This window comes from Leucopleurus acutus, assembly GCF_964270905.1.
Source record: "Leucopleurus acutus genome assembly, chromosome: 8".
NCBI lineage: Eukaryota > Metazoa > Chordata > Mammalia > Artiodactyla > Delphinidae > Leucopleurus > Leucopleurus acutus.
Window position 1 is genome coordinate 101,990,099 of NC_139151.1, and position 20,087 is coordinate 102,010,185.

Consider the following 20,087-nt stretch of genomic DNA (forward strand, 5'->3'; position numbering starts at 1 on the left):
AGATGAAAGGTGATGAAGTATATGGATGGGAAGTGATGGAGGTACAGAGATGGGAGGTGATGAGTTGCACCATATGGGAGGTGAGAGAGGTACAGAAACGGTGGTACCCCATGGAAAGTGATAGCAAGGTACAGAGATGGGAGGTGATGTGGAGTACAGAGAAGGGAAGTGGACGAAAATGGGAGGTGATGGGGGTCTCTGGGATGGCAGGTAACAGGAGCTTTGAGATGAAATGTGAAGGAGAGACTGAGATGGGAAATGATGGAGTCTGACATGGAATAAAACGTGAAGAGGGACACACATGGGAGGTAGTGGGGAGGGCAGAGATTGGAAGTTATGGGGATGCAATAATGGGAAGTGATGGAGGTACACATAATACGGAAGAGATGGAAGAGATGGAAGGTGGCAGGTACAGAGATGGGAAGAGATGGCATCCAGAGAATCTTAGAGGTCCAAGGTATGAGGTGATGAAGGGACTGGGATGGGAGGGCCAGCAAACCCACAAAGGGCAGAAACCAGAAGTGATAGAGGTCAGAAATGGAAGGTGATGGAGTCTGAGAGGGAAGAGGAAGTAGGTTTTGAGATGGAAGGTTATGGGAGGGGGCGCTGAGATAAGAGGTGATAGTCAGTGTAAAGTGATAGAGGACTGACTCTGGAGGTGATGGGGAGACTGGGATAGGGGAACAGAAATTCAAACAGTGGGAGGTGGGCGATGCTGAGGATCAGGGGTGGAGGTAGGGCAGAAGTGAAGAGGTGTGGAGAGGAGACACCGGAGATTCAGGGAATGAGGCTGGGAGAATAATGGGACAGTGGAGCGAGGTGAGTGCTTGGAGGTGGTTGAGTGCTTGAAGGACAGTAATAGGGGAAAGACAGGACAAAGACGGGACAGTTGCTGGAGGAACAGAAGTAAAATAGAGACAGATATGAAGAGGTGAAAGAGGCAGAGATGGAACCCGTCTGAGCCAGAGATGATAGGTGGGACAGAGGTGAGAGGTTGGTGGGGGACAAAGATAAGAAAATAATGGGTACAGAGATGCTGCACCAGCAGTGGGAAGGCGACGGTGAGGCAGAGGTGGAGGTAAGCCAGGTGGAGAAATGATAAGGGGCAGGGATGGAGGAGGTGAAGACAAGAGAAACGGAAGGGAGAGCTGGGCAGAGAGGATGAAAGGACAGATGGGGAGGTGGTGAGGGGACCTAAACAGGAGGGTGATAACAAACCAGAGATAGGGATTCGGAGGTAAAGGTGAGGCGAGGAATGAAAGTGATGAAGACAGAGATGAGGATGATAAAGGGACGGGGTGGGGGGATTGTGATGGAGAGGCGAGGGTGGGGCTGAGATGCTGGGAACCGAAGATGGTAGGTGAGGGGATGCGGGCCCGCAGGGCCGAGGGGCCGGGCCTCGGCGCTCACGGGCTGGGGTGCGGCCCGCGGGGGCCAGGGCCGCGCACACGGGAGGCCCCGGGAGCCAGCCGGCCGGCCGGTATCGGCAGCGCCACTTACCGTGCCCGCCGCGGGTGAGGAAGGGCATGCGGTTGATGGCGATCGGCACGGTGCCGTGCTTGCTGTGGAAGTGGTGGACGTGGTGGGTGGTGCTGAGGCTGGAGGAGACCCGGGCCCCCTCGGCTGCCCCAAGCAGCAGCAGCAGCAGTAGCGGCAGCAGAGGTGGCGGCGGCGGCGGCACGGGCCCGGCCAGGGCGGGGGGGCGGCGCGGGCACCCCCCCGGCCCGCTCCCCCCGGGGGGCATTTCGGCCCGGGGGCGGCCGCCTCACAGTCCCATGGCCGGGGGCAGGGACGCGGGGCTGCGTAGCCCCGCGAAGCCCCCCTCCGGCTCCGAGCCCCGGGAGGGGGTAGGGGTGAAAAGAAGGAAAACCAGAGCCCAAGCCTCGGTCCCGAGCCAACGAAATCAACTGGATACCGCCGGGAAATCCGGGGTCCGCAGAGTGGCAACGCCAAGGTCCAGGACGCCTGGGTCCATCGCGAGGAGCTAAGGGTCTCCCCGCATCCCGGCGGGGTCGGAGCGGCGCAGAGGGCCGTCAGAAACCCGGGGGAGCGCCCGGGGGAGGGTGCATGGTGCCGGGTGGAGAGGTAGGGGAGGCGCGGGGGCCAAGCAGGGAGGGGAGAGCGGGGGAAATCCTGCAGAAAAACCGAGCCGGGGAGGAGGGGGACTGGAGGAGAGAAGCGGGAGACCGACGGAGGCTAGGGCCGCTGCCGCTGCCGCTGCCGCCCAACGGAGACAGGGGAAAGGAGGGAGGGGCCGGGGGAGGGGGGGCGGGAGAAGAGAGAAGGGAAGCAAATCCGGGTGAGGGGGGAATGAAGGGAGAAGAGAGGAGGGGAGCGGAGAGGAGGGGAGAGGAGAGGAGGGGAGGGGAGAGGAGAGGAGGGGAGAGGAGAGGAGGGGAGCGGGGCTGAGCAGAGGAAAGGCGCGAGCCTGCTAGATTCCGGCGGAGAGAGGAGGCAGCGGAGTGTTGCTGCAGAGGCTGAGAGGGCTGGAAGGGAGAGGGAGGGAGAGAGGAAGGAGGAAAGGAGCGGAGTGGAGAGGGGAGGCGAGGGGAGGCGAGGGGAGGAGGAGCGCGGGAGAAGGAGGGGGCAGGGCGGAGGGACCCGGGCGGCTCCCGATCTGCGGGCGGCGCTGGGCAGCTCCGCCGCGCGGCTCCCGGCTAGCCCGCTTGGGGCTCGCCTCTCCTCTGCGCGAGCCCCGCCCCTCCCCCGCGCCCTGGCGCGCGCTCCCCTCCCGCCCCCTCCGGAGAAGGGGACCTGCTGAATAATTGAACAGGACTGAGGCTAGCAGAAGAGGCCGCTCTCTCCCACCTCCTCCCTCCCCCCACCTGGACGAACCCCAGGAGTGCTCGCTGGTCCAGGGCGCAGAGATGTGGACACCGCCACCTCTGCACGCACGCCTCGGAACACACGTGCACGCTAGGATGTGGACGGGCTCGGGTATGGAGACACCCACGTGCCCATACAGGCATCAGTGTGCACGCACGCACACATAAGCTCGGATACATACATGCATACATGTGCTCATAGACACTGGCACACGAACTCACACTCAGCCGAGCGTGTACACATGCTCATGGAGGCAATACATGCACACACACATACATGTTTGGTCACAGGTAATGAATGAACAGCCAACGTACACACGGACGGCTCCCTCCAGCTCACCCTCCAAAAACAGGGTCACCCATATGCATACAGACAACGCACCCAGAGGCGCAAAGGTGCTCCAGAGTAAGACATGCCACACACACAGTCCCTTGCCACCTCTCCAAAAGGGTGCTCCCCTCCCCCACACACTCCTCCAATCCTTCCTGTCCACTTCCCCTGCCCCTCCCGCTGCCTCAACCTCTACCTCTGGGGAGGGGAGTTTCCAGGATACTTATCCACTGAGTGGCCCACTTGTGACAAAACCCTTCCTGGGCCACTAATGTCCAGCCGAGGAAGTCACTTCTCCTTCTAGGGGCCCCTCCACTGAGATCTGCCCCCTCCCAGACTTTGGGACACCTCTGGGAAGCACGCGTCACAGGCCCAGAGGTAAGTGCAGGGGGGCTTTCTTCCCTTCCTCTGGACGCCACCTCGGCATGGGGCCTGGGGGGGGGCTGGGGGGGGAGATGCTGAAGGTAGAGAGGGAGGGAGGTAGAGATGGGACCTGGAAGGAGGCAAAGAAGGAGTGTCATAGGGTGAGAAGGAGAGGTGGTGAAGAAAGGGCAAAAGGAAGCATGTGCAAAAGGGGAGGGAGGGGCTGGCTCCTGCTTATTGATTCTGAATTCCGTTTTGGAGCAAAAACTGCTACCAGGAGCCCCACAAGTTCTGCACCCAGGTCCTGGGTGCAGTCAGAACCCAGGACAGCTCCTCTGCCGCACCTGCCACCTCCCCAGCCCTGCTAGATGCCAGGGCCCCATTTGGCCCCCAGCCCTTCAGAAGGGAAGAAAGGGGTCCTCAGAGGCACCCGGGAGGAAGTTTCCAGGTGGTATGTGGCCCCATGAGGGAGGAGAGATTGCAGGCTGAGGAGCAGGGCTGCGGCCCCCAAAGCCTTGTCCTCCTGCCCTCTCATCCCGTGCACGCTCTTGGCCCTGGCGCTGAGGTAGAGACGGACAGAGCTCTGAGCAGGCAGAAAATGTATGGTCCCAGAGGGAGGGAGGGAAGGAGGGAGGGAGGAGCCAGTGGCAAGAGGAGAGGAAGGGAAACCGCCTAGAGGCCAATCAATACCAGTGAGTGGGAAGTGGAGAGCTGGAGGGGGTGACGCTGGGGATCGAGGGGGAGAGACAGAGGGTAAAAAAGAAGGGAGAGACAGAGGTGTGCAAGAGATCAATAGAGGCTGTGGAGCAAATGGAGAGACGAGAAACACACAGAGGGGCAGAGATGGGGAAGAACTGACTGCCCGGGCGAGCCAGAGACAGGCTCTGGGAGACTGAGCTGCCAAGGGGAGCTGTCCTGACCTCAGCCCTGGGACTTCAGGCCCTGCCAGGAAGCGCGCCTCCTTCCAGCTTCCTTCCTCTCTGAGTTCATATTCTCTTTTTCATTCTCTCTCCACTCTTCTCTCTCCCATCCTGGAGATGACTTCTCTCCCTCTGATCTCTCTCTTGCCTTCCCAGGGCAGACTCCTGAGCCCACAGAGGTACCTTCAGCCCCAGGTGTAATGCCCATATCCCAGACGGAGAAACTGAGGCCACACAAGGGGAAAGGCTGTCCTGAAGGTCGGACTCCTCCTCATTCCAGTCTCTTTACCACCAGACAGCTCCACACCCCAGGCCCAACCCTCTAAGGACACCTGGGCCATTCCCACCCGCCTCCCTCTCTTCAGGCACAGGGGCCCTTGGTGCCCAGTGGTGCCTCCAGGGCCTTCACACTTGGGGGTGAAGCAAACAGGCCTCTGGGCCAAGTTCCTGCTTGACGTTGTGCATCAGTGGAGCCTCAAGAAGACCCACCATAGAGAGACAGCACGAACACGAAACAGCCAAGCCTGGAGAAGCGGGAGGAGGCACAGCTTCAAGAGAAAAGGGGGTGTGGCTTGACCCAAGATTCCTGCCTCGACCTTTGGGGCCAGAGATCTCAGAGGTACCCCAGGGCCAGGGTTTGGAGGCTCCCAGATTGCACCCACCTTGTCCTTACCTCCATGGCTTTGCTCAGGCTCTGCCACCAGACACACAGACCAGTGCTCGGGGACAGTGACACTTCCCAAGACGTGCCCAGCCCCAACTCTCCCTGCCTCCCACCTGCCCCCAGAGAAGTTGCTCCAAGCTCCCTTCCCACCCCTGCTGAAAGATGGCTTGACTCCCTAAACCACCATCCCTCTCTACGCTCCCTTCCAGAAGGCTCCATCATGTGGGAGTGTAATAGTGATGACGGGCAGCAGCTCTTCTCAGCCCTGATGCCCTGCAGCCCGGGCCAGCCATGCCCACCGTCGGCACCGTCTCCACCTCCGCCACTGCCCCCAGCCCAGGGACTAAATGAGCAACAGGGGCAGCAAACTTTAGGGATGCCTAGCTTCTAGCACCTGTGATTTAGGGCAGGGAACTGCCTCTTACTGAGGCCTCAGTGTCCTCAGCAGCTAAATCGGATGGTTGGTCTCCATCCTACTGCCTTCTCTGAGGACAAATTAAAAGGGCTTTGCAAGCTGCAAAACATGAAACAATCAGTGGGGAATGTTACTGTTAAACAGCAAAGTCACCACCGTCTCCAGGTCACCCGTGCAAAGCTGAGTGAGCTGGAGAGGACGAGGCCCAGCCCCGTCTCTATTCCCTGGCAGCCAGGGCTGGAGCGCCCGAGCTGGCCATTGTCTGGAGGCTGGAAGGTACAGAGAATGGCAGGTCGGACAAGAAAAATCCTGGGGGACAGGACGGGATGTGGAGGTACCGAAGGACAGGTCTGCCTTAGAGCACCAGGAAAGCACTGAGGGAGATTGGTGGGCATTCTCACAAAGTAGAAGAAAAAATCAAGACCCACGCAAGAGCCCAATCCCTGAAACCAGTAGGTTATCTATCCCGTAAGAAACTCAGGACTCTGCCCAGATGGCCAAGGCTCTGCAGTGTGGCACAGAGGCAAAGGCCCTGACCCCCGTTCTCAGCCCAGATCTACCGTTCACTCCTCCAGAAATCCACCCACCCCTCCAGGCCTCAGCGTCCATGTCTGTAAAATGGAGAAGCCCTAGCCTCCTCTGTGTGTCTGTGTATGTGTCTGTGTGTCTGTGTGTTTTTCCCAGGCAGCTGACCCTTCATGTCCCTGGTCTCAGCAGGGCTACCCCAAGGAAGACCACTCAAATGACACCTGAAGAGGCTGCGTGCTCCCCAGCCCGCCCCCTGCAAGCAGGAGGTTGGCTCTCCCCGCTCTTGCCCCACTGCCCTCCATCTGCCAAGCTCAACCAGCTGCTGGCCACCAACCACCAGGGACTGGAAACTGCTGCTGAAGCTGCCCTCTCTGGGAAGGGGCCTCAAACAGTATGCGGGCTGGCAGCAGATACCCAGCCAGGGAGAAGAAGAGCCAGGTGAGGACACTAGGGAGTGTTCTTGTGGCTCCAAGGGACACCCTGCAGCTGGGTGGGAAACCAGGGAACTGCACCACAGCCGGCTTCCAGGGAAGCCAGCTCCAGAGGCCTGCCCTCCTGAGCCCGTCCTCTGGGGCGCAGGCCTACCCTGGGCAGGAGATCCCAGGCTTCCACTGCACGTTTCTGAGGGCACCAGAGGAAAGGGGGTGCAGGTCGACAATTCCCACCCCCCACCCTGTGCAACAGTGTGTACGTGTGAGCTACGACTTGTGAGACCATCACCAGGATCGCATGGGGAGAGCGACAGAGGCTGACGCCCTTGGTGAGGGGTGAAGGGAGCGGTGTCCCGCCAGCTCAGAAGGAAGAGGAAAGGCCGTCTATCAACGATTTGCCCCAGACATGCAGGCAGCAGCAGTCCTGCACAGGCCCGAGAGGGGACTCCGGGAGGGGACGGCAGCCAGCAGCTCCCTCGGTCTCTCGTGACGAGAAGGGATGAGAAGCAAGCAAGCAGCACGGCTCTCAGAGACCCTCCCTCCTCCAGAGCATCCCTGGGGCCGGGGACGGGCCAGGATCTCCCCCCAGCACCCCGAACTCTCCCGGTCCTGCACTCACGGTCGTTGCAGACAGGGCCTCCGTAGGAGGTCATGGTGCAGTCGCAGGTGAAGCCATCCCACTGCTGTAGGCAGACGCCCTGGTTGGCACAAGACTCTTCGGTGCAGGTGGTGCTGGGGCCTGGAAGAAGCAGGAGGAAGGAACACCCCCAGCTCAGCCAAGCCCCCTCCAGCCTCAGGAGGTACGGAAGCTTCGGGGCCAGGCCGAGAGGTCTTGCCCTCCGTTCTGCTGGGCAGAAAGGGCCAAGAACTGATGGGGGTGGGAGGGGGATGGAGGGGAGCTCAAGGACTTCTAGTCTTGGCCTGGAACTGTGATAAGTGGCCGGGGTGGGAGGCAACAGGGAGGGCAAGTGACCCCCCTGACTCCCCCATACTCTGCCCCAGAGTGGCAGCTCCTGCGAGGCCTGAGAAGAAGGCCACCCAGCGGCCCTGGTCTGCCTCTACCGCTGGCCCCCCTGCAGCGTGCAGAGTCACACCCGACTTCTGTGCCCCACACTCACCGTCACAGCCCCTCTCCACCTGCCCGATGCGGTGCAGGGCATCAGCGATGAGGTCGGGGAGGCGCCCGTTGAGGTCCACCGAGGCCAGGCAGCCCTGAAAGCCATCCCGGGAGGCCACCAGTTTGGGCAGGTTGTGGAACATATTCTTGCTGAGACCGCCAATGTACAGCTCCCCTGCAAAGGGAGTGGGATCAAAACCTCAGCATCCCGCTCCCCAGGTCCCCGTTGACCTCCCAGGACATCGGCACCCAGCTGTCAGGTCGTGCAGCCCCACAGTGTCCCATCCCGGACTCCAGTTTCCTCTCAGAGATGCAGCAGCCCGCAGATGCCCACCCTCCACTCTTCTTTCTTCCTTCTCCACTTTGCCATCTGTCTGCTCCCCTCCCAGAGAAGCCCAGATGCCCGGGAAAGGGGGGGCAGCTGGAGGAACCTGCTCCGTGCTCTCTCCCACACATCTGATTCCAGTTCCGGCCTGTAATCAGGGCCTTTCATAGATGTGCAGCCCAATCCCCTCCACCCCCACTCCCTCCCTTCCGAAGTCTCCCATCCCCAGAACTCCTTCAGGCCTCTGCCAGCCTCTCCCGGCTCTGAGTTGTCTCCTGGGGGTTCTAAGCCCAGCACCTTCCAACAACAACTAGGGCTTGTCCTGGGGACTCTGGGTGACACGAGGAAGTTCTCCTCAGGGACACATCACTGCCTGGCCACGTAGACCCTAACTCCCTGGAAATCATGGCTGGCCCCCAGCAGAGCTCCAACAAGACACGAGTCAACCCTGCTGCCCTTGACCTGCACTCAGTGCAATGCAAGACCAGCCCAGGCCACCCCGGGGTTGCTGCCACTGAGGATTATCCAAGACACATCGCCCCCTTCTGGCATCAGGGAGAATTGACAGCACTGTGCCATTCGTCAGGCCCTGGATCTGACCAAGCTTCTGGTTCCAACTCTGCGGCCGGCTCACTTTGTGACCTTGGGCAAACCACGTAGCCTCTTGAAGCTTCCATTTCTGTCTCTCCAAGAGGGGGATGAATAGTCTCTAATGGCCCTCCCCCAGCTCAGACAGTCCCAGTCGCACTGACACCAGGGGTCCCTAAGGGACTGAGGGCTGCTTTGGGCATGTGAGGGTCGCTCACGTTACCCCGGTGGGCTCTGGAGAAGCCGCAGGCCTTGTCCTCACTCCTGTGCCAAAACCCCGGTCTCTAAGCTCATCCTCTTCACTCCTCTCTCACCCACCCATTCTGGGGGCAGGCAATGACTTTCATTAGCTACTGAAGACACCCTGGGGAATGTAAGTCCCTGGTATGACGCTGAGCCCACCAGGGAGGCTCTGAGTCCAAAAAAGTTCCCAGACCTAGTCCAGCCAATGCCCAAGGGCTATGACCAGGGCAGCATGTGGGGACCCAGTTATTGCCCCTCCTTCCTCCCCACATCACTGCCCCCTCCTGCCCCAGCAGGGAGGCATCTGCCAGGACACTATTCTCTCTCCAGCCCCCAACCAAGGCAGAATTCTCAACCCTGGAGGGCCAAGAGGTCTTCAGAAGTAGGAGTGCAGCTGCCTACTCCTAGCTCTAGAGTGAGGCCACCAGGCTCCCCGTGAGACAGACACAACCTGCAACCAGGCTTTCAGTGTTGGGAGGGCAGCCTCGCAGGGGAGCTGAGCAGAACTTTGACGGGAAGATGTCAGGCTGGACACAGTGGAGAACAGGAAAGAGGGAGGGAAACCATGGGTGGGGGCAGGGGGAGAATCACGCGCGTGAAAGAGCATCCCAGGTAAGGGGTGATCTTGCTGGGGCCGAGGGGGCATCTGGGGTAGGGCCAGGCCTTCTGCAGAGGCCCCAGGCCCCACCTTTGAGATCGAGGTTTCGGGCGCCATTGGAGTGCTGAGTGACAGTGCGGGAGTCGATCTGGAGCGTGTGCACGTTGCCGGGGTCCCTGGACACCACCACGTTGTGCCACTGGTTGTCATTGACTGGTTTGTCTGAGTTCCCCTTCATCAAGGACGGGCCATTCCCCAGGTCAAACACGTAGTGGATGTACCTGCCCCACAGTAGGGAGGAGACACTGGGTCAAGGTGGGGGCCAATGCTGGGAAGGCGGGGAAAGGAGGAGCTATAGCTGCGGCGGGGCTGGGAGCTATAAGCAGAAGGGGTGGAGAGGGAGACCTCATAGTGGAGGGACCCAAGCCAACAACACGAGGACTCTGGTGTGAGGTCCCGTCATGGGTGGATGCGGGCAGGGAAGGCCACAGAGGACCTGGCTCCAGGGGCAGGCTCAGAAGAGAAGCTGGTGGGGGGAGATATCTGTGAGGGCAGCAGGGTCCTCTGGGGGCAGGGACAGAGCTGCTCTAGGGCGGGGACCTCTCAGGCAAGAGAGGCCAGAGGGACACAGCCCTGTCTTCTGCCTGAGCCAGGACAGCGAATGGAGGACAGATATGACTGGGAAATCCCTGGCAAGGAAGTAATGGGGGCGGGGGGGTCACCAGGGTGGAGGACAGGGTGCTGCTTCTCCATCTTGGCTGGTGGGGGGCGGACCTGAACCTTGACCTGTGGTCTGGGGGATTGGACATCTCAGCCAGTGGCTGGGGGAGTTGCATCTTGGTCATGGCGGGTGGGGGGGAACCACGTCCTTGACAGCGGTGTAGTGCCCAGCACCTCACCCCTTGACCAGCTCGATGACAATGAAGTCGTTGCCATTGCCCGAGTTGAACAGGAGGAGCCCGTCGGGGGCTGTAGTCTTGAACTGGAAGAAGAGGTGCATGGAGGCGTAGGCTTGGAGTGTGGCGAGTGCCAGGTAACTGCTGCGACTCTTGAAGGTGACGGGGTCAGCCACGATGGCACGCAGGCCAAAGCGAGCATTGAGCTCGCAGTAGGTGATGTCGCCGTCCTTGCACTGGTCCATGTAGGGCTGGCCATTGAACACCAGCCCGCTCAGGTGCCCGATGAAGTTGGAGGGCACCACAGAGATGAAACGCCGCTCCGTCATGATGCCTGTCTCAATGTTGTGGAACTCCAGCCGCGTGTGAGCTCCTGCCATCTGTCCTGCTCGGGACAGGAGACAGAGATGGGGACGTGGTTTTGGAGCCCAGATCGTAGGATCATTGGGTCCCCAGGAGCCTCCCCTCCACTCAAGGGCCACATGGGAGAGACACTGGCAAACCCTCGCAGGTGGGTGCTGGCAGCAAGCACGGCTCCTGGGTCTGGGGGAGTTGCGGGACTCTTTAGGCCAGGGCCGACAGGCTTGCGGGGCAAAGCTGCCTGCGGGGAGTTGAAATGGTCCCTGGGGTCCAAGAGCCCATGATATACCAACGGCACTGGCAGCTTGCCAGAATGCTGCCCCAGGTAGTGGTCACCAAGAATGGGGCCGCAGACCACCTACCCTCCACGGTCACGTTGTCCACTGACAGCTGCAGGCTCTTGCCACGCCGCACCACCCTCACCGTGTGCCACTCATTGTCATTGAGCTTGTGCCCCGCAAAGAGCGTCTCGGGGCCTTTACCTGCGGCACCAAGGGGGGAGTGAGCATGGCACCTCCACCCGCTCGCATTTGGCTTCATGTACCACCCTGGGCACACAGAGCCTCACCACTGCACGCACCTATGCACACAGGTACACACACCCACACACACAGAGCTTTACACACCCAGTCATAAACACAGACATGCTCAGTCTTGCCACACTTCGCGCAACATCCAAGGGTGCTGTTCGAAAAGAATACGGTGTGAATGGCGCAGTGCCTCTGGAGCTGTGCCCTGAGACTCTGCACGCAGAGACTCACACCTGCACCAACATACTCCTCCCCACATCTCCTAAGGACCTTCAGTCGTCAGTGTGTGTAGCCAGCAGCTAAAGTCCCAGCATATGTACATAGGCCTAAAACTTCCAAAACTACTGAGCCTTACCACGCACCCAAATGTGAATGTGCACCCACAGACTCACTGCTGGCAGTGAAAACACACAGACACACAGCTCCCCCATCCAGAGGAACCCAACGTGACCTTTCTGCACATGCCTGGTTAATTCCACACACCCAGACACACAATCATATACACAGCACATCCAGCCTGGCCAGAGAGCAGAATGTTTCTTAGGAATTAGGGCCATTTATTCAGGACCTGGATTAACCACTCCCAAGACTAAAAACGTGTAGCTTTAGAATGGTGCTGCAGTCCATTTGCAGCACCCCCAGGTTACACCTGGGCCCCCCAGTGCTATTGCCAGCAGGGACAGGGTTCACCATGCATGCGCACACACGTGCCAAACACACACCAGAGCCACGGTACGTACACACCCTCTCTGCCTGTGGCTGCCACGTCCCTGTGCTCTCTTACGTGACCTCAGGGCACACCATGCAGACACTCTCAGAGACAGAGCATTGAATCCAGGCACACTGGGGTGCTCAGAATTGTCCACACCTGCTCTCCATCTCACCCCTGCTGCGAGCCTCACTGTCACCTCTGAGAGAGCCCCGCTTTGGCAGAATCTCGCCCCCCACCCCAAACAGGGGCTGTGGGGGTTGAGCTTTGAAGCCCTGGCCAAGCTCACCTCCTGCTTGCCTCCCACCCTCATCTTCTTTCCTGTGTGCCCCGCCCTCCCCCTTGTGGCCACCTCTGGAGATGCAGCAGGATGTCCCAGCCCCTCTCCGGCTCCCTCCAGCCATCCTGCTGTAGGTGCCACCAGGCCTTTGCCCCACCCCCCAGAGGATGTGAGGTGACTTGAAGTTTCTGGGCCTTCCTTCTCCCGGTCCCGGTGAACATGCTGACCCGGACCCTCCACCAGCTGCCCCTGGGTCAGCTTCCTTGGGCTCATTCTGCCCTCCACGACCGTACCACCCTCACCCCCACCACTCCAGTTCCCCTCTCCACACCCACTGCCCAAGCCCCACACAAGCTATCCATGAAACCTTCTCCTCCCCCACCATCCCTCCCCAAATCCCAGAGTCCAGAATCCCAGGCCCCCTGGGGCTCTGCAGAAGAAGAGGGAAGCCACTTACTGGGTGCGCAGCCGACGCGCAGGCAGTCTGGGGGGGCCATGGGGCGGGCAGAGGGGGAGGGGAGACAAAAAGGCAGAACAAGTTTTTTTTGTTTGTTTTTTTTTTTTTACATCCTTCACAGGGAGGGGTATCTGCGGGCGGGGGTTCCCCCCAGGGCCACTTTCTGGGGACCACGCGTGCTCAGGTGCCTTCTCCCCTTCCTCAGTTGGACCCCTCTCCCTCCTTCCCCCAAGAGGGCTCCAACCCTCCCCAGAGCTGGGAGGCGGGGCAGCCAGGTGATGGGAAGAAGGTTTACATCTCCCTTCTTAGAGGGGCCCAGGCCTCTCATGTCTGAGGGAGATGGGCACCTTGGGAATCCCAGTCGTACAGGGGATCAGTGAGGGGGACTGAGGGTTTGACCAACCCGACATCTCCCCACCTCTGAGAGGGAGATGGGCGGGGAGGGCCAGAGCCCCTGCACCCCCTGCTCTGGGACAACTCCCTGCTCAGAGCCCAGGCTGTGACACATCACCCCGTGCCCTCTGGGCTCTGAGCTAAACGGAGGAGTCTGCCCCAGGGCCCCCTTCCCGTGGCCACACACCTCCCAAAGTCCCAGGGGGCTAGCACCACCCCTACAGGAACCTTCTTGCTACCCTTCCTAACCTGGAGGATGCCAGGCTGTCCTTGGGGACCAGGGTGGTCCTTCACCCTGAAGAGGAACTAGTATTAATCCGTTTTCCTAGGGAAGGGCCAGGGGCTCACAGATGAAGACACCGAGGCCCCCAGTGTATGACTCCTGAGGACTTCGGGGACAAGAAGTTACCATAGGCAAAGTCTCCTGCCCCTTCCCCAGCCCCAGCATTCCTATCCGGCAACTCCAGGCTCGGAGGGCCCCATGGGCTCCGAAAGCACACTGTCTACACAGAGCTGCAGCCCGGAGCCCAGGGCCTCTGGCCACACCCCTGGTGGGACACATTACCCACCCCATGTGAGTCAGCCAGCCTTGCCGAGGAAATAGAGCACTAGCGTCCTGTGAAACTGGGGCTTAGGGCCCTTTGGACGCCTGTCCTGCTCCATCAGACCCAGACAGCTTGGGGCTGCAGAAGGTCCTGCAGGAAGAGGCAGAAACGCTGGGTCCGAATCTCATCATGTGACTGCGGGCAAATCTCTTCTCTCCCTGTGAGCTGAGGGGCTTGAACAAGAGGATCCTAAGCTGGGAGAAAGAAAAGGTGTCCACTGGGCTGGCCCTTGCCTCTCAGACAGGGGCAAGTTCCAGGCCTCTGTTAACAGCAATATCCTGCCATCCTGTGGCTCCTCCCGGAACAGGCTCTGCCCACAAGGCCCAGGAGGCAAAGAGGGGTGGGGGCACCTGGCATCCCCTGGGCCCTGAAGGTTCCTGCAGCAGAGGTGAAAGATTCCCCTGTGGCTCTGGGGGCATGGGCCCCTCGGGCAGTACAGCTGAGCCCCACACGCGTTGTCAACCGCAGCAGAAGAGTGGGGGGAGCAGCCGGGACCTTGAGCCACAGGCTGGCACCAAGGGAGAGGCAGAGGGAGGTCAAGGGGCAGATACAGGGGCAAGTCGGAAGTCATAGGGAGAGGAAGGAAGTGGAGAGGATGCGGAGAGAAAAGAGGAAGAAAGGGCAAGCAGAGGGAAGGAGGAGCTGGACAGAGTGGGAAGGGGAGGATGTCGGGGTGAGGGCAGGGGTGCCAGGCCTGGAGTCAGGTCACGGGGGCTCTCTCAGGGCCAGCAGAGTCTTCACCAATGAAGGGTCCAAAAAAGAAAAAAGGGGGCTGGGAAGGCAGGCCGATCCCCTGTTGGAGAAGAGGTCTAGAGAGGAGCACAGTTCTTCCCCTCCCCAGCAGGGGAGCACCAGGAAGGGGGGGGGGTCCATCTGTCCAGAGAAGAGGTGTCAGCTCCAGGCCCACCCCCTTGCAGTGACCCCACCCGCAGGAGCCACTACTCCAGTGGGGCTTGAGGGGAGCAAACTCCCCTTGAAGATGGGCCCCCAGGAAGCAGGCAGCACCATCCCAGGGGAAAGCCAGGAACTGTGAGTAAGTGGGAGAAACTGCCCTCTGGTGCCCACACCCACCCAGAGTGCAGCTCAGGGAGCTTTAACTGCTAATCTGTTGACTAGAAACCTACGCCTCACGTTCGGCAAATGGACAGAAGCGATTGGTCTGCAGAGACCCACCAAGGTCCTGGCAGGACATGGAGACCAGGGTGATGGTATGAATGTGTGATAAGACTGGTGGGAAAAAGTCATCTGCATGGAAAGGAGCTCAGGAAAAGAAGCCAGGCTTCTCTTTCTGCGACCCACCTGCCCCCCACCCAGGCCCCAAGGACTGGAGGTGGGGGAGAGAGAACAGAGGCTCCAATGCAAGGAGCCTCCGGAGCCCGCTGGCTGGAGTCTTGGAGGTGACACCGCAGAGTGGCAGCATGCACTCCGGTGCAGCCCTCCTTCACAGCCATCTCCCCAGCAGCCCAGCCTCAGAAGGAGCTCAAGACCTACTGAACAGCGCCCCCATGGGAACAAGGCACCGTCTCACGGTCCCAGAGATTAAAGGGCTTTGGAATGTAATGTGCATTTAGCCTGGCTTACAACACAAATGAGAGTCAGGCTTGCTCTGTACAGCTCGAGAGGGCAGAACTAGGTCCACAAGTAGGAATTTCAGAAAGGGAAGCTTCCACCAGGGAAGAACAACCCAGAGATTAGAATCACTGAGGTGGCCATCTCAGAGATGGGATGCTCCGGACATGGAAGGCATCTGAACAGAGGTGGAGAGCCTCCCATTGGTGGGGGAAGGCACAGAGGATGCACCCACGGGGGCAGGCTGAACGAGGTGCCTTCCGAGGGCCCCTCCAGCTTGGAGATTCTTCAGTTACAATGCGCCGTTCATGTCATCCTCACTAGGAACTGGGATTGCCAACGGGCACACCTAGAGAAAGGCAACTCCAGGGGGGTGATGAGGGACAGACCAGGCTGGGCACTGGCCCCAGAGGCCACGCCCAAGGTAGAAGGAACCCAGGAACCCAGGTCACACTGGAACAGGGTGAAGAATCCAGGGACTCTACGGTCCTCTAAGGACAGAGACCAACCACCCTGCTCAGGGCCCGTAGACAGCAGAGCTCCGGGAACTGGCTCAGCGTTGGCGTACGTGGTACAGGCCGGGGCCAGGGCAGGAGGCACAACCGGCTTCTCTGGCACCTCTGCCTGGTTGGAGGCAGCAGCCTCAGGCCTTCTCGGCCCTCTCCAGCCCAGCAAACACCCAGGCGCCTGAGGCTGGCACTGAGCGCCTCCTCCCGCCACATGGCCAGGGGCAGCTCCGCTCTCTTCAGGACCAAGTCTGCGTCATTCCAGTGAGCCCCTGACATGCTGCACAGCTGCCTGTGGGAGCTTCCCTCACTACAGGATGGGACCACGAGGCCAAAGACAAAGCCCGCCGGGCTCCTCTCCATCCTCCAGCAGCCAGTCCGGACCAGGACTGGGGCCTCGGTGGAGCAGGCCCTGGGTAGCAAGCAGGATGGGGATCAGAATGGGGCTCCTGAGGTGGGGCCAGCTTGGGTCATGCAATGTGGAAGCAAGTCCCAGGCCTGGCTCTAAGCTTAGGTCCGTGTCCCAGTACGATTTCCCTTCCAGTTGGCTGGGTCTGTCTTTATGTGTGTGGCTTGCATCTATATAACGTCTTCACTCCCACTATTCCATTTGAGCCTCAAAACCACCACAGAAAGGAGGCAGAGTGAGGATCCGTATCCCCACTTTACAGACAAAAAAACAGAGGCTCAGAGAGGGGAAATGACTTACCCAGCAGTCTAGGAGACCAGGGCTAGAACCCAGATCTTCTGGCCCCAGGCCCAGTGCTCTTCCCATCATAGCCTGAGGCTGATGGCTGGGTGTGGACCACCTGTGTGCTTGTGTGCTTCACACAGAGGTCACACGCCTCCCTGTACACACATCACTTGGTGTCTGTGGACAGATGTGTCTGCAACAAGCATTTGGTCACGGCTTGTCATGAGCCGTTAGAAATGGCATCTCTGTGGATGGAGGCGGGCACAGCAGGCAGCGAGAGATGTGGGAGGACTGTCCTGCTGGCCACCTTGTTCCTTAACTTCTAAATACTTATGTGACACAGACAGAAAAGCATATCCATGGGAAGGAGAGGGTAGATCCTGAGGGTGAAAGGTCCCGAGGGTCCCCAGAGGGCACTGTCCTGGCCAAGGCTGCTGCCTCCTGTCGAACCTGAAGGAACCCACGCTTCTTCACAGGGAAACTAAGACAGTCCAAATGAGGAAGAAGCATCTGCTCTCCCTGCAAATAGAAGGCCCCAGATTCCCCCTGCAGTGTTCCCACCAAGTACAGAGCCACGTGCTTACCACACCGAGAACACATGCCAGGGTGAGGGGGTACCTCACCCTGGGTACACAAACCTGGGCAGTCTGAGAACCGCAGGGCCACGCACGGGGTCCTGGGCTGGCGCCTTCCTCCTGTGACCGTTTCAGGGGTGCCAGAGGCCGCTGTACAGACCCGTGGAGCGCTGGCCAAAGGGTGTCTCCTATCCCACTTCCCACTGCCACCCACCCCCCACCCGCTCTGTAGGCTGTGATTGCGGTCAGAAGCTGAGCTTCAGGGAACCCTAAAGTCCCCCACCTCCGGGGCCCTGGCCGCCTGCACACCTCCCCACCTCCAGCCCCCGCCTCACTCAGCAAATCTTTGTCCTAGGAGTACAAAGGCCAGGTGGCCAAAAGGGGAAAGGACACAGTATAAATTTATTAGCGAGGTAATGGGTCCCCAAAAGGCCACAGTCTGTCCCCCAAATGCCCTGGAGACCAATGTTAAGATAGACTCCAGATAAATATTTAAAGCTCAAAGCTCCGTGTTCTCTCCAGTTGAGCATTCTAACCTGCTCAGAAGAGCCCAAGTTCTCCTCCAGGCCCAGGACACAAGAAGCAACCCCAGGGGCCTGAACTTCCCACATGACAGGCCCTTGGGTGCTACACTTCTATATGCTCAAAGGCTAGCCTGAAAGGGACAGATGTGACCCCAGCCTGGGCAGCTTAGGCCCTCTAGCTTCCAGGGTTCCCCTGACTGAAAGCTCCATGATGGTGGGACCTCACCTTAGTCATTACTGTAGCCCCAGGTTCAGAACACACTGGCACTAAGAAGGTATCCCATAAATGTCAGCTGAATGAGTAGCCCTGCTGTTTTCCTTCTGACCCTGCCCACAAGAGCTGAAGCCTACGGAGAGTCCAACAGGTCTCACGGTCCCACCACATGGATGCCCCAGGGACTGCCAGGTGAAGTGGAGCTGTGCCTCCTCTGGGCAGGGGCAGAGGCATCGAGCCTTCAGGTGGCAAGGGCCCCTGATGCCCCTCCACCCCCCAGCTCTGTCAGAGGCAATGAGGAAAGCACCAAACCTCGGGGCAAATGGCCTGCGTTTGAGTCCGGGGTCTTCCCTGACCATCACTATAGCTTTGTGATGCTGGACAGGTCAGTAGATGGATTTCACAATCTATAAAACAGGGGCAGCTATGGGGACTCACATGTGAAAGCAGACAAGGGGAAGATGACATGTCCCCTTGTGCATCTCACACACACACACACACACACACACACACACACACACACACACACGGCTCTCTAAACGCAGAGCAGACGAGGGCGGCTGTGTGAGGGCTGGGTCCTCCTGTCTCCGGATCTGCCACTGCACTGAGCTTGGGCTGAGCACCAGTCGGTGTCTGCGATGCTTCACGAATGAATGAACCAACGTATGAGCAAGTGGATGAGCCGACAACCAGGAACGAGCTACGTCCTTACATGTGCACGCACGGAACAGATGCCTCCGAGACCCAGGAGCGCCCCGGGAGGGTGGCTGTCACACCCCAGACACATTCGGGGTCCCCCTCCCCACAGTGCCGCCGAGCGCGAGGCATCGCCCTACGCTGTGCATCCTCTCTGGGACGAAGTTCTCAGGGGCTCTGACCAGGGCTGGCGCCTCCCCACCACCAATCTCTCACTGGCACCACCACCAACTTCTCCAGACAGAGGGGGTGTGGGTGAGAGGCAGGGTCGGGGAAGGGGCCAGGGGCGCGGGCAGGGCGGTTACCGAGGTTGACGGTGAGCTTCATCTGGCCCCCGTCCAGCTCCAGGCGCAGGGTGTCAGCTGACTCCCTGGAGGTGGTGGCCATCATGAGCCCATAGGCCCGCTGAGACATGAAGCGCAGAGACACGTCCTCCGCCTCCGTGTGCATGGCGTTGGGCAGCATGATCTTCATGTACATGGAGCCATCGTAGCTCAGGACCGTGGCCTCTGCCCCAGGAGTGGGGGGAGGGAGAAGGGGGGGACAGGCAGAGGTCAGTGGAGGGAGAGAGAAGACCCAGAGAATCAGTGCAGGGATGGCAGGCCCAGGGCTGGTCTACGAGGGGCGCAGGGATGGGCAGGGGGCACCGGGATGACAGCCAGCCTCACCTCTCTCACAGACCCGCCCCAGAAAGCCGGTCCCGACGCAGTCACAGACGAAGCGGTTCCAGCCCTCTCGACAGACGCCGCCATTGCGGCAGGGGGCGGAGTTACACTGCTTCAGCGTCTCCCGGGAGCAGAAGGGGGCGACGCCCACAGCCGCCTGCGCCTCAGCCAGGCCCCGGAGGTCTCGGCTACGCCCGTCTATGAAGAGGTCCCGCACGCAACCCACGTAGCCAGCCCGGAGCGCCGCCGTCCACACCTCTGGGGGCAGGGGCAGGTCCACCCGCCCGCCTTCAGGTAGGCCGCCCAGGTACAGCTCGCTCTCCAGGTCCAGAATCTCGCTCTCCCCGGTGGCCAAGAATGGCGTGCTGCGGCTGTTCACCGAGATGGAGCCTGCAGATGGAGAAAGAGTGGGCTTCAGTGGGGAGGGCAGGACTGAGAGACCCCACAGGCCAGAAAAGGATGTCCTGCCCTCACACCGCAGGCAGCCCTGGGCTGCAGACACTGCTTGACAAAGGTGCCAAGTTCAGGAACCAGTGTGAACCAGCCCCAGCCCAGCTGCAGTGTGCAGTGGGCCTCTGTCCGGACTCCTCCTTCCCACCAGAGCAAGTCCTCAGAGGATGCACAGGAGGTGGACGCGCCCCCAAAGGGCTGGATCCTTCACATGTCCTTCCCCCAGCCAGCCCCTTAGACCAGGAGTCAGAGGCAGAGACCCCCAAGGAAGCTGAAAGGCTTGAATCCAAAGGGTTTCCCCCACTAACATTTATTGAGCTTTAATGACTATATTTCCAGGCACTTAGCCCATCATGTATATCACATCTCTTAAGTCTCACGGTAACCCTATGAAATTGGTCCTTTACGATCCCACTTTGAAATGGCAGATGCGGCTTAGAGAGACTGGGGAAGCTGCCCAAAGTGCCGCAGCGAGTAAGGACCAGAGCCAAAGTACCACCCACGTGGCAGGACCCCAGAACCTGCATCTCCCACCCCCCGACCTGGAGAGATAGTCAGGCTGATCAGCTCCTGGAGCCTGTGAGACAGGACGGCAGCCAGGAAAGGGAAACGAAGC

General features: G+C 60.0%; 1 protein-coding gene across 15 annotated transcripts in view; it reads right to left on the reverse strand.

Annotated features, from left to right (window-relative positions):
- Positions 1–20,087, reverse strand: part of NRXN2 (neurexin 2) — a gene marked incomplete at its 5' end in the record, with an annotated part of 99,204 nt that overhangs the window by 35,106 nt on the left and 44,011 nt on the right. For 7 of the 15 annotated variants that reach the window (XM_082845296.1, XM_082845297.1, XM_082845298.1 and 4 more), the window contains 8 exons: positions 7,097–7,216; positions 7,596–7,769; positions 9,439–9,629; positions 10,248–10,629; positions 10,967–11,086; positions 12,581–12,607; positions 18,662–18,865; positions 19,025–19,411. In XM_082845296.1, coding sequence (XP_082701422.1) covers positions 7,097–7,216; positions 7,596–7,769; positions 9,439–9,629; positions 10,248–10,629; positions 10,967–11,086; positions 12,581–12,607; positions 18,662–18,865; positions 19,025–19,411 — 1,605 coding nt within the window. Of the gene's footprint in view, positions 1–1,500; positions 1,745–7,096; positions 7,217–7,595; positions 7,770–9,438; positions 9,630–10,247; positions 10,633–10,966; positions 11,087–12,580; positions 12,608–18,661; positions 18,866–19,024; positions 19,412–20,087 lie in introns of those variants that run through there. The other 8 variants (XM_082845288.1, XM_082845286.1, XM_082845287.1 and 5 more) reach the window with 4 other exon arrangements.